The 15432-nt window shown below is 30.7% G+C and overlaps 1 protein-coding gene across 2 annotated transcripts in view; it reads right to left on the reverse strand.

The window, feature by feature from the left end:
* Window positions 1-3170, reverse strand: part of LOC100159321 (myosin 21) — a 39791-nt gene extending 36621 nt beyond the window's left edge. The window contains exons 1-2 of one of the 2 annotated variants that reach the window (XM_008184898.3): window positions 3004-3170; window positions 2646-2925 (exon numbers count right to left, since the gene is read on the reverse strand). In XM_008184898.3, coding sequence (XP_008183120.1) covers window positions 2646-2790 — 145 coding nt within the window. In that variant the 5' untranslated portion in view covers window positions 2791-2925; window positions 3004-3170. Of the gene's footprint in view, window positions 1-2645 lie in introns of both variants that reach the window. The other variant, XM_001945056.5, reaches the window with a different exon arrangement.
* Between the last annotated feature and the right edge of the window lie 12262 nt (window positions 3171-15432).

Genomic DNA, 15432 nt, shown 5'->3' on the forward strand with positions numbered 1-15432 from the left:
GGAATGAATAAGTAGGTATATAATATAATGGTTTTATAAAAAAAAAATGTATTGTATAAATATAAAGCACAATCATGAATCATCTCAATCGAGATATATGTGTTTTCATTTATATTTTTATACGCATTAATAGATCTTTTAGTATCCATTCAACTTGTGGTGACCATAAAAAATAAACAACAAGGACAGAGTTTCGATACAACTCTACCTGGAAATCGCTCTTCAATCAAATCGATTTATTCCTCTTTTCAGGTGTGATGAATTCGGCAAACCGCAATACAAATACAATAATTTTCAGACGATTCGTAATGATTTTAATGTTAACATCATCGTAATAGTTCGAACAATTCAGATGGGAATCGAATTTTTAAAAATCAAAAGTCCTTTGTTATGAAAATTAAATTTCTAATGTTGGCCATGGATGACGTTTTATTCTCGAATAATAATAATTTAGTTTTTACATTAATACTTATGACGTATGCATATTATAAATTATTTCACCGATCAGAATAAATAAACATCATCGGGAAAAAATTTAAAAATAATAAGACAAATAATTTGTTTAAGATACGTTAATGAAATGTATAATTAACGAGTTCTATAATGTTAATTATCTAGGATATAAACAAGGATAACTTTTTGCACATATACATTTTCAATTATAATTTTGTCTTTTTAAAATTTTCTATTTTATGGTTCAGGAGAAAAATCGTCTTTATTACCTATATAAATAATAATATAACAACCAAAAGAAATTATCTATTTTGCTATATTATGTTTAATATTATGATAATGTATGAATCTTAAGCAATATAAACACAAAAAAAATGTATAGAGATTTTATGCTACTAATTGCCTACAATTAATCTAGTAAAAAATGTTGTTTATTATTTATTCCTAAGTATATATTTACTTAAGTTTTGACAAATCTGTTAAGTACTTGACTGTATTCAATATTTTTTTCAATATTTAGAATGCAATGTTTAAAAACAAATTTGAATAATATAATTATATTATTAAAAGACAATTTGATAATATTATAACAATAATAATTATCATTGACGAAAAGCGTCACATCTCATAATTTACAAACAAATCTTTCATATCCGAAAAGTATACATTTTTATTGTACCTCATAGAACTAGCACAACAATAATAGATTCAAATGAATACGAAAATACGGGGGGGGGGGGATATTAAATTAGACATTTATGTAATATATTATAATATGCACTCAACAACAACGGTGCAATTGCCAATTTGTTTGTCGTTGTGTGAGCCTCATTGTTTTATAATTTTAAAAAAACTACCTATAACTTTTTATTAGTCACCGCGTCATTGGTACTAATAATGATATATAACTTAGACAATAATTCAAGGACATTAGAAGCCATGTGAAATGAGTAATGAATAATTATTGTTCGATTGAAAATTGTATTGCTGGACAGCATAAATTCCAAAACTCGTTGATAATAAAATTAGAGTGTGTAAACATTAGACACGTGATGTATTGTTACATAATTTTACATATTACTATTATAAGTAAACCTTATGTCTTTTATGGATACGGTTTTTGTTTAGTGTTTTATGTATATCAGCTGTACCTAATTGTATTATTGATTTCTGTTATATATTTTTAATAATTAATGTTTTTGGAAAAGTCAAACGTGACAACTATAAGTTTCAAAGCCCAGTAATTACAATTTGACTTTCGAGGCCTAAGCTAAATATAAAAATTTCAAGCTGAGAGAAAGCGCACATTATACACTACAACTATAAATTAACATAATAATATTAATTTATAATTTATATCAATTATTACAGGTACATAATTTTTTTATAAAGCTTCGAGCGAAATAGCGAGATATTTCGACATTTGGTGGCTATAATAATGCTAATGGCAATTAATTTATAAAGCGCTTTTTCTCGTAAACAAGTGTAAGATGGAGGAACCTTTTGTCATGTGTTTTTTTTTGGGGGGGGGAGGTTTACACTACTCACTGGTTCACGGGGCTCAAAATGGGCCGCTACGTTGAATTCAACACTCTGAGCCGCCGTTTCACCCTATATATGTTTGTCGTGGAATTCACACTTATAATACCCCAAAAAAACCCTCTCGACGCGTAAAGCTACACCAAGGTACCCGGGGGATGGCAAACCTGTATACCCGCACCACATATCGACTAGTTGGTTGACTATAATTCTATGAGTTATTATTATCGAAAAGGAAAACATTTGGCCATCGATGGATTTAATTATAATATTTGAATAAACTGCGTCGACCGGGTGAACATCAACAAAACCGTCTTGGTATATGTTTACGGAAACGAGTGAAATCGAGGCGTAGGGTAGTTAAAATTAGTACCTATACTACTTGGTATTAAAATCGCGACGTCCGCAAAAAACAAAATTATCGATTTCATTGAGTAAATTGCGTGTTAGATAGTGTTATAGGGCTCGATCAGAGGAATAAAATTATAGAATATAAGCGATTTTCTACCACCGCTGTACAGGATGAATTTATTACACGACAATAAAAAAATGGGTTGCCGTCCCCGGGTACTCGTCCGTTCACCGCTAATATTTTTTTAGCGTTTATGAAGAATTTAAAAAAAAAAAAACCAAATATTATCGAATCGTCTAACCCGATTCACTGTCGATGGCCGCGTAAACGTTGCTGAATATCCCCGAGCCGAGAATTTTTCCCAGCTCAAAACGGTCTCCGGCGTCGGGCAAGTCGTCCACGTCCAGTCGGTCGGCGCCGAGTTTCCCTGTGCGGTCGTCTCCCATTGCGCGAGAGCGTCCTGCGTAGATCCTGCGTAGATCCTGCGCACGTTTTCTGGTTTCCCGTGCCGGTCAATCGACGGAAAAACTGGTCCGATGTACGTGCGTGTTGTCCGGAGGAAAACCGACGACGGCAACCGCCTGCGACACGGCCGAAATTGCGACGAATTTATTATTGCAATTATAATTTATATTATTATTATATTATTTAATGCACACCACGAGACGACGACCGGACCGCGTTCGGAGCTGACCCGGTGTGTTCCGTGTACGGCAGACGGACTACTGTTACGATGTATCGTATAATATTGTATTATTATATTTCACGATGGAATATTAGTAGGTACGTTAGATGTGCCGTCGTCTGATGCCGGACTGAAGCGTCCCCACGTCTACCGGTCACGACTATACGGTTTAAAACCAGGGATTATACACGGAAACCTTATGAACGTCCTCGCCGACGTTGGAATAATTCGATTATAGGTAGGTAGGTACCTATTGTACATATATAATATATATACCGAGTATACGTTCCGAATAACAACAACGCACGGCGTATATGGTATTTTTTTCTCTGATTTTTTTTGTTTTCCCTCGTGTAACAGTTAAAGACCGTGTACGCGATTGCTGTATAGGTAGAGGGTATATCTGTTACCTTTGCCGAGCACTAGATATAACATTTTAATGTCTCAGTTCCGGTGTATATAATATATTTTATATACCGAAGGCGGTCAATCATGCGCTCGACATTCGACGCGCGCAGTAAGGGTAATATTATTGTAATGTAATAATATACCGACAGCTTTTTGTATACAATGATTTATCATTGAATTCAAATTTAACTCATCTATTATACAGTGAACACTCGATGACGAGGTAATTTCAATTACGACTACCTATACAACACTACAGCAGAGAACGCTACTTACCCAATTTACCAACTTTTCTCCTTTTTTTAAATGTATTTATTAGAATCACAGATTTCTATATAGTACTAGATAGCGAACTGCACACCGAACAAACTCAACTCTTCAGATAGTACTTCCTCTATATTATTTCTTTTGTAGTTATATACAAATGCCATAGTGTTAGTACTTACCAGCCATAGTTATGTAGCCAAACTGCAACATTTTACTAAATAAATTACGAAATCGCGGTGGCATTACTTCATAATAATCGTATCGTATACTTAAACCCTGTTTCGACTTTAAAACTCTTGATAGTATAATTTTTATTCAGAGTGAAATAATCATTAATATCGTTATATTATACAACTTTTGGCGAATAAAGTTAAATATTTTAACCATTTTTGCCTCCTACATATGTTTGCCTTCTACGATACAAAAACATTTTAGTTTTGTAATTTTACAATACAAAACAAATTAAATTTTAATTCAAATAAAACACCGGTAATGTATATAAATGGCTGTAGCTACTATTTGAATTATTGGAGATCTTAGAATTTTTTTTTACTTTTACTTAAAAATATTTAACTGTTACATAATATGGTATATTAATTGAAAGACTCATTAATTAGGTAGATGCCCAGCTGAAAATCGGTATTATAATAAATTACGTAAATCCATTTCAAAGATAAATAATAAGTGATATTTAATACTAAAAAATAATAAGTAGAATTGTTCTTATTGGCACGCAATGTATTCATATTTATTACCTATACCTAGTGCTAATTGTTGTGATGTTATTCCAAATGTTATATTTGCTAAAAACATCATAACTTTCAAAAATATTTGAAATATATTTTGCATAAAAACAATATGGATACCTTACCTAGCGTTTCTAATTATCTTTCAAGTATTCGTCGGCGGTAATAATAATCATCATCTTATACACATTTTACGCGCGGATGAAACAAAAATAATTCCGTGAGCTTATTGTCATTACCTATATTATATTGAAAAGGCATTTGTCAATAATAGGTCCAACACGGGTAACATTATCCGACTACGGTTTTGTTCTTTTTCTTCATATTATTATTGTTGTCGTTGAATCCAGTCTGATCTTTTAAGCAAACACAGAATGACTAGTAATTGACTTAGGCGGTCTTTGGCTTTCATTTTGTTTGGCATGCTATTTCACATGTCTACGAGACTACGGCTAACCTTCCTGTCCACTTATACCTACCACACTCGTCCGCGCCTACCACAACCAGATTTTCGATTTTTTTTCCTTCTCCTCTCGACCGAGTTATGTGTCAACAAAAGAAATAAAACAAAATCCATTCCACTCGCACTAAGAAACATAGTAGGTATACCGACGACTTTTACTCAAACACACGGACAAGACGTATTGAGTTATGTCGCGTTGCTGTATTTAATAACATAGTACCTACACAGGTACCTACAATGATTGTGTCAATAAATGTCTTTCTGGTTTTACATTAAGTATTTTTTATTCAAATATAAATTGATGGATAATTTCCATAATTTCTTTTTACTGTTTTGCATTAGTTTGGTGATGTTTTTGAAATATAAATGAAACGACATTAATTAAATATTAAATTATTTCTAAACTGCGTCGGCACTTATATTTGATAACAACGCAGTTATAATACAGTTAATTTTTAGTATCTGAGCTTCTGGTTCGATTTAGAACGTTTATATAACTAGTAGGTTAGGTATTATAAGCCCAAATATACCATAGTCCACAAATCACTTCTGAAACCTTAATTTAGATTAAAGCTAATACTGATTTAATAATAAAATAATAAAATTGAAAGTCTTCGTGTACGGATTGGATCATTAAATGCCTAAGGGATAATGAGACAATTATTTAATATGAGTATAATATCATATTACGACATTAAATTTATGCATGAATGTTCGTAGTACGAAAAATGTACATTTTTTACAATACACAGACTGTTACTACAGTTTTAGTTTTAAATATTAACCATCTAAATTAATATAATATTTCTATACGCTTATCCCCAGGAAAGCCCCCTAAGAGCTTTTTTGATCCCACGTTATTTACGAAAATATCCATAATAGCTATCTATTTTTCATGTATATTTTGTTTGTTTACTTAAGATTTCTCCCCGAAAACATACAATATTATATTGTACCTGGACTCAGACACTGTATACAATATATTATGCACTACGCATTTTCAATAATTTATTTCATGGAAGAATGTCGTACTTTAATCCTGTTAGATATGTATATGGACTCATTTTATAACTAATAATATAATATATAACAGCTCACAGCGGTGTGATCATATTTTATGACACGATGACATTATGAATCTTTTTATTATGATCAATGGGTTTATGATACCTGACCATTTTCCCGTTACCTGAACATAATAAATCGTTCTGTGAAATATAATACTGTATACATAATATTATTTATACGTACGTCGTATTCACTGTATATACTATATTATGTCAAATAATACACTAATAATATACAAATGCATGATATTTTTGAAGGACGAGACTGTTTCTGAATAATCCCTTTTTTCAAAACAGGCGTATTTTTACATATATTGCCTGTATAGCTATATAATATATGGACTACATATTTAACGTTAAAATAAGAGGTATTGAATACGGTCAAAAAATAGGTACGTGACACACAAAGAATCAAATGGTATTATCCAATATTATATAATATATATTATGTTATGTAGGTGTATTAACCAAACATTTACCACCCTCGTTTTTATCTTTAATACCGAATTTACTAAAATTCTGATTTTTGTCATTTTTAAGTATATGTATATAGTTTATACTTACTTAAGGACTATATTTCCAATTACTTAGATTTGTTACCTATGTCTCTTCTAGAGACATAAGCTTATTTTTTCCAAATGAGAACTAACGTTTTTTTTAAACTATTAAATAGATGATTTATTTTTTTGAAAATGTTGACCTAAATCAAAATTTGAACGAGTAGTTTCTGAGATATTAGTATATTATGTACCTAGGTATATTACTATATAAAAAACAGTCCTTAAAAATAGTTTTACAAAAATATAAGAAAAATTAAATATTAAATCTAGTAGGTACTTAATATTTATAAATTAATATAAATTATTATCATTTTAAATTCATTGTAGACCCCAAACCCACTATTATCCTTATAGTAGTTATAGTACACGAAGTTAAATAACTCAAAACCTACTGGTACATATTTCGACTTCGATACATTAAAAATGGTCCAAAGAGTCTGCTTGATAATTAAAGAGAAAAAATAAGTTTGTTTCGCTATGTGACACTCCTTAAATGATAAATAAACTACGTTTTTGAAATTATGGCCCATAAGTATATTTGAAAGTTATAAAAATCAGAATATAAGTAAACTCTTTTATTAAAATATAAAATAAGTGTGAGTATATTTTCTGAATTATCTTGTTATATTAATATGACATTTTTGAACAAATTAAAAACGTATTTATTAAAACTTGAACATTAAATTATCATTTTTAAAACTAATGTACCTATCAATGGAACAGCCCATTATATTATTGTAATGATAATATTGGATGCGCTATGATTATCTTGGAAAAATTCAATTTTAAGGAACTGTGTTGAAAAATATTATAATATACATAATTATATTATTTGTATTGAAAACACCAAAAATGTTTAGTTAGTTTTACAGTATTTTCACGATAAATTTTGGACTACCTGACACGAACATTATTGTGACTATTATTATTATTATGGCACCGGACAAAATACGTTTCTTTCGTTTGTCATAATACCTTATACCTATACCATATTATAGGCTATTATTGCAATTCAAACGGCTATTATACCGGATGTAATATATTTTATACATTTATAATGATATTATAATAATATAATATTATACAGTAAAATATTCTATCATCAATATTACGTGCACAATAATGACGATAGGTCTGTGAATTTTCTGTGTTCAGATACTTGTGTATAAATGCCCATACCCGACATACCTCGCAAACCCGAGAACATGTATATAGGTGATATATTATATACAATATAGACACACACACACATTATATATATATAATGTTTTATAGTAGGCGCGCACAAAGAACGATTTTCCGTACAATCGAAACATATTTGAATGAAATAGTTTCATTCGATGGACGGACAATCGCCGATACGTTTCGTTAAACGGTAATACGCGCGCGTTGTCATTACAGCGATTGTATGAATAATAATAAGTGGTATAGGTATTTAAATACTAGTGACGGCTCGGCTCTATTTTTCGAAAATGTTTATTATTGGCATAGAACACCGTTCGAAGAATTCGGATGTGTTATACTCACATAGCTCGTTTTATAATATACCTAACCAATGTCCATCCCTTGATTTTCAAATATTTTCACGTCTCTGGCCCGCCGGCGCCGTTTACGACCGTAAACTGTTCTCGTACAATAACTTTGTACCGCGTTTGACCACATCGTAAATCAGTTCCGACCTATACGCAATCACGCGCGGCCTCCCCGTGACGTCTGCAAATCTCTACACAACCGAAACGTATTATATTATTATTCTCCCATCGGGACCCGCCGGGTTCCGTTTTAGAGATTGTTTCTGCAGTTTAAATGAAAAGTCGATCATTGCAGTTCATAATCCTGTTTTAATACTGAAAGTGGGGGGGGGGGGGGGGGTTGAAATTGCCCTCCTGATAGTTGGTATCATTCGGAGTGCAAAACGATACTACCTATTTCCTATTTCCAAAAAATAGGGTGAGCTGGTGATGATCATTTGCTCCGAGGCAAATGAAAAACTGTTGAAAAATGCTTCTTCGGTGTATACATATAATATATATATTACAACGCAATTTTGTTTTATCCATGTCAGTATTCTTTCAATTTTCATTCCTGTTTTATAAATATTGAATTTCTACACCCCTCTCGTATGTTTCCAAGTTCCAACTATGGTCCTATGATTATTTTCTGTCGTATTATAGTTATCTACATTGTATTAAACCTTCATTTACATCATGAACGATCGCCGCTGATTGTCTTCGTAACAAAGAAGGGATGTTGCCCAAAGATACGACTGAAGTTGTAGTAAGAGTAGTGTACTCAGATTTTAAACATGAAATCAAATATTATTCTCGTCTTACAGTACAAGTATAACCACAAATATTAAACAGAAATACAGGAATAAATGAATTATACTGGACATTTTTTAATTACCTATTGTCAGGTTATTTGACTGCCAATAATAATTCTACGGCGACGGTGCGGCGTATGTACCTATAATATAAAAAAAAACCAAATGATATTATAAATACCAGTGGTCGGGACGCTACTGTTTTTTTGTAGCACGCTAACGCTACTGCTACTCCCCCCAAAAAGTAGCTCACTATCGCTAAGGTTACATTTTTTAAAATGTAGTGCGCTATTTCTAACGCTATTGTTTAAATTTAGCGCGCTACTTTTTCGCTAAATTTTTAAAAAAAATTGTTTTGATTTATTTAGATATTCAATTGAGTACTTGGTCATTATTTGTTAATGCCTACCGCTATTTTCTTGTTATTTTGAAAGGCAGGTTTATTCAATGTATCCCATGTATTTTTGTAACAAAACTCAAAACAGATAAACGTTTTATTGAAAATTGCCAATTAGTAGTTCGTACTGATTAGACATTCGGTTACTGGGAGAAAGAATTTCATACAGCAACGGGATTAGTGATTACAAAGAATTTTGATCTGCTAAACATTTTTTGAAAAAAGTTGATGACAAGCATGGATCTAGAACATCTTACGCTCCGCTGTATAGTGTAAGTGTCAAGTAAACCTAGTAATTGTGATGGAAGTGTTAAATCTGAATTCAATGATACATAGAATCTAAAATACTGTTTTTTTACATATAAAATTCAAAAATACACGCATCTAGGCACCTTAATTAAATAAATAAACATAAATCATAATATTTTAATTATCATGAAATAGGTTAGAAGTAGCGATAATTGTATACATTGTAGCGACGCTATGTTCAGCGCTACAGCTAAAGTAGCGTCGCTACAATTAGTGCGCTACTCCCGACCACTGATAAATACTATAATAAACACAATAATAATCATATGAACTGCTAATAACCATATTCTCCGGGTTTGAGTTCAATTAAAAAAAAAAAAAGCGGTTGAGTGGATTTCGCTCTGCTGTACAGTATGTTAAAAGTGGGTCAATGTATAATGGATTGTATTAAACTTGAATTCAATGATATAATATAATTTAATATAATATCATTGTATAAGAAAAACAATTCTGTGCGGAGATGGTTTGACAGTCTGGATATTTTATATAGTTATTATTTATATATCCCGTCTGTAAGTTTAATTAATATTTTAATATTATAATTTTTTATTCGTTTCTATGGTAATAAACAAAGCGTTAGAAATTAAAATCCAATTTTTAGCGGTTTTTTGTAATTGGTCAATGGTTTTTCCCGTGGCATTAAATAAATATTGAGTAAACCGTACAATGACTTCTTTAAAGTACCATCTTGATCCAATTTTCTAAAAGATAATAGATACTATATGTCAAAATCGAAGCACTCCTTCTGGTAGAAATTTTGTATACAGGATAAAATGAAAATAATAAATAATAAAAAATAAACACTATTGTAAAACCACTAGTTTTGGACTTCCTTACACCGTTTAGAATCTAATATAATACAATATATGTCTTGCAGTTTTTGATTTTTTTTAAGCTTTATCTAAGCAGATAAGGGCATTTCTTGTTAGAATTTATTATTAATGACTCTTTATATAACGTCGTCATCGTCATGTATTTTGATATACTAACAATTTGTAATTTTGTTTTAGAATAATAGATTATAGCATGCAATTTTTGAATAATTTTTATATTAATAAATCAATAATATTTTTACCTATATACAGTGTACTTACCTATCTACCTTTAGATATGTATTCTCTGAAAAATTCGTTCAAGATTTTTAGTTTTTTCTTTTGAATTAATTTATTGTCGATATTGATTCCTTAAAATACTAATATATTTATTTTGGAAGTTATTCATAAGTTATCGACCTGTAAAGAATTGGTTGAAGCGTCCATAAGTAGATGCATTTCATTATAAATTCATAGTTATATGATAATTAAAAGTTAGTTATCGATTTATTATTGTCTAAATTATATTTTTTTATTAACTTTGTAGTTAATTGTTTAAACGTTATATTATCGACAATGCCAATGTTCTAATTGTAAGTGTATAATATAGATATAAATACTAAACTTGTTACACAATATGTTTATTTTATTCACACATTTTTCCGCAAAAAGTTGTCCACGCATATTATATTTACTTATATTTAAAGTTTATTTAAAAATGCGTATTATATCCGTATCACAAGTATAACAGTGGTTAAAAAATGCATCCATTGTATGCACTCGAAAACATAGTAGACCTAACGTTCTGGTCGTTTTTATGAGCTGGATTTACATTTCACGGAAAGATCGATTGAGCTATTCGGATGGTTCGACATGTTATCCAAACGATTTGATTGGCCTATCGGGCGTGCTGTTTACAAAATTACACAAGCGCCCAACAGTGACAGACAAGAGATTGAATGGTTTTATTTAGCTGTATTGTGAATATTCGTATAAAGAGTAACGTCGTATTATATAAACGTATGTCGTTGGATGTATATATGCATATGATATATAGTCGTTGGTCTCGTTCTTGATGCCAGACAAAGACGCGTATAAGAATGCTGTTAGATCAGATCACTGCAGATAAAAGTGCATATTATTATATTTTATTTATCTTCTCTTCTCTCACGGGCGCGGTGTAAGGTATACCTCAAGGCTGGGAGACCTACTTTACTGTGACTAGTTGAAGTTCAGTTGGTCAAAAGAGAATCAGCTTTGTTCGATTAAAATATTATTGTACTTCGGAAAAAGTAGTGACTTTAAAGCTTTAGCTGTCTACGGGTGTAAAGTTATTCATTCTTTTTTTTTTTTGAGCGTCCATATTAAAATATTATGCTTTAATTTAAAATTAATATTTTTCCATTCGAAATACCCATAGGGTACAAATAAGTATAGAAGTTATCTTTCTAAAAGTTTAGTTGAAAGTTGTTAAGTTAAGGAACATTTAAGTATGACTATAAACAGTTTCAACGACACGATAAGTAAACATTTTATTTTAATGAATATTGATCTTAAAATATGTATCTGAACTTCTATATGGTTCCATAACAAGCCTGCCAAAATAATTGTGATGGTTTCAGCGTATTTATTTTTTGCATGATTTAATTTTTTGTATACCGAGTTTAAGTACATAATATTTCGTATCGGTTTCCTAATAAAACGGACAGTTATATGATACATTATTCTATACATAATCGCACTCGGGCCATAAATATTACAAACTATACCTTTTGTATATCGTTGATCACAGTATTATTTTTGTAGAAAACACCGTTTTAGGCTCTAGATACCGCGGTCGAAAATAATATTATAATATTAATGCGTACCACCGTCGACTACCATCACTTAATACGCATGCCTGGACGATCCGACGTTCTCGCAATGGAATTCTCTCGATCATTTCCAATATCAATTACTTAGATCATTACTTCGCATTTTCCTAGTAAGCAATATATACGCATACAACAAATTGTAGGTACATATTATAAAGGTATATCTGTATACATTGCATATTGAGTCAGAAAAAAATAAACTACCCCCCCCCCCCCTTACACAATAAAATAATTCCGGATACGCGCCTGTATTGAACACTGGGTTGGTGATGCTCTCAAATCTTAAATCCTATGTGTCCGATCAAAAGTTATTGTCAAGTGTATGGTATATAAAGCGCTCACCCCCCTAATTATGGCTAGCTGAGGCAGTTACTACACCGCTGTACCCGTACACGGACATAATGTAGGTATACCTTACAAGATACACCATACACGTGTATCTTATGTACTCTTAGTTTTTTTGTTGTCGTTGATGTTGTTGTGTTTATGTTGTATCTCCCATGACCATGGCAATATGCTCTTCAACACATTTATATACCGAACGTATTCGAAAACCAATTGGATCTAGGCACCAGCTGCACTCGTGAGGGTGGTATAATAGGTATCGCACGACATCATATCATCATCCGATACGAACATATTATTATTATTATTATTATTATTATTATTATTATTATTATTATTATTATTATACACATAATAAACGAAACGTTTCTTTTTCGAAAAAAATAACCAAACAAACAAACGGACAAACATGCAAGCAAAATTTAAAAAACAAAGCTACGACTCGATAAACAACTGCGGACGGCGAATGACTCGGAAACACACGCGGTGACAAAGAAAATAATATAATATAAAAGCGTGTTCTAGAACAGGAGCTGCGTCCGATATAATAATATAATATATGTAATAATATGTAACCGCGTATGTGCCCACTTCACAGGTATATACCTAACATACCTATATTATATACCTGCCTGCAATACCTCTGTACGGTTCAATGTTTATTATATTATATGAATGTATAATATGTGTTTTCTGTGACGTTCGTATTCTCTTATGTTGATGTTCGGCCGTATCCGCGTCTATCGTGTACAGCAGCAGTGATTGTTCGAAACCGGACCGAGGACTAAATAATTGACGTGCCCGTACGTCGGATCAATTAAATTAAATGTGTATGCGTATGTAGGTATATAATATAATACGGTATGTCAATATAACATAATGTGTGCATGACCAAAAAAAAAACAAATAAAACAAAACAAAAACACACACACACACACACACACACGAGCAAATGTATTAACACTTGATTGTATATAATCGTAAGTCCTCATGCGATTTGCCAACAAATGTACGTTATTATAATATATTATACGAAACCGTCACCGTATATATATAATATATTTTATAGTAGGTACCTTATATACAGACACTCATACATACACACATACACATACAAATACACACTTACGTGTATGGCCGTCGCATTCATGATTGTTGTCGATGACCTATTAATAATGTAGAATATTACATTGTATTAAACGAATAATATACGGTGTTGTTGGTAAACTTTTCGGGTTCTAAAGATAATATTGATAAAAAAATTGTCATAACATTTGCGGCTGGAGACGTCGGTAGATAGATTATATAGATTATAACCTACTAACCTACCAATCTACGATATAATATTATATTTTGTTTTGCCATCAGTGTTATCTTTATTTTATTACGGTATTATAATACATAACAAAATTGTATTTCTCATGTTTTACGATTAGTTTGATTATGCGTATGAGTTATGAATATTGCAATAAATGTATTTCACTGATTATTTTAAATAGGTACCTAATACCTATATGGGAATTTTTGATTGTAAATACCTAGGTAATGCAGATTCAATAAAAATAGATAGTATATGGTTAGGTACGCTTAGTAATAATATTAAAATTCATCATGTAATAATTGGATCATTCCATTTATAATGGAACAATAATATATATTAAAAAATAAAAATATAATATAATATTATGATGACATTAAATGTGCAACTGTATCGCTTAAATGAGTGTTACACGAACACGATACGAAAAAAAAAAACATCCACTACAGAGAATTTTAGGTAGTTTAGTTATAATTGTATTACATTAAAAATAATATAATTAATATAATAATTGTATTATATTAATTATTTATCAAAATATTTCTTTACGTACAATATATCAGTACAGGGGTGGAGTGGCCCACGGGACGCTGCTCAATGGCTGTATAACGTCTTATTCTAACAGTGGCCCGTCGGCCGTCATTCTATTGATCGATAATTTTCTGATGAATTTAAATTTTAACTTTATTATGTTATGAGTATAAATAAGTTTGATAACGGGATAATTGTACATAATTTTCTACCCTTAGTTATTTAAAAATAGATTGAGAAACTCAATGACTAACGATAATCTAGAATCATTTATGTTATAGTTTATAGAAAAATCAATTTTCACGAAACTAGATAATGATCTAATAATAACATTAGGGCGGTTATATTTTATGACTTATGAGTGATATTATTACAAATTTGGTAAAAACTTTTGCATTTGAGAAAACAATGTACCTACTAGTGTTGTAAAATTAGCCTGTGTAAAGGTGTCAATCATATTTAAGTCATAATTTAAATTAAATATAATGTATGAATCGAAAACCATGATAATAATAACGGACATAACTAATTTAAATAATAAATTTAACACGAATGGCACTTGACTGTACAAATCTACTTTACATTATACCTAAATTCAATAGGTAGGTAAGTAATAAATTTATAGTTTTTTTTACGAAAAGGTAGATAAATATTTTATTTAATAAGTAAAAGGTCACGTTTGCCTCAGAAAATCGGAAATTTTACTGTACCTACCTATATCGCAAAGGGATTTTTATTAAAATAACAAGTCAGTATAAAAAAAATTTTAATGGTTACCTACCTAATAATATTTTCCAAACTGCGATGTTTAGAAACCTAAGAAACGTCGGGTTTCCCACATTAACTGAGATGTATACTACTCAAATAGTTAAGTATATAATATATCTCTAATGTAAGGATATGCAGTAGTACAATCGTTGTTATAAGATAAATTACCGACGATTAAAATGAGCTATTCTTCAAGTATCTACCTATAATATTGT

This window comes from Acyrthosiphon pisum, chromosome X (genome assembly GCF_005508785.2).
Source record: "Acyrthosiphon pisum isolate AL4f chromosome X, pea_aphid_22Mar2018_4r6ur, whole genome shotgun sequence".
Classification (NCBI taxonomy): Eukaryota; Metazoa; Arthropoda; class Insecta; order Hemiptera; family Aphididae; genus Acyrthosiphon; species Acyrthosiphon pisum.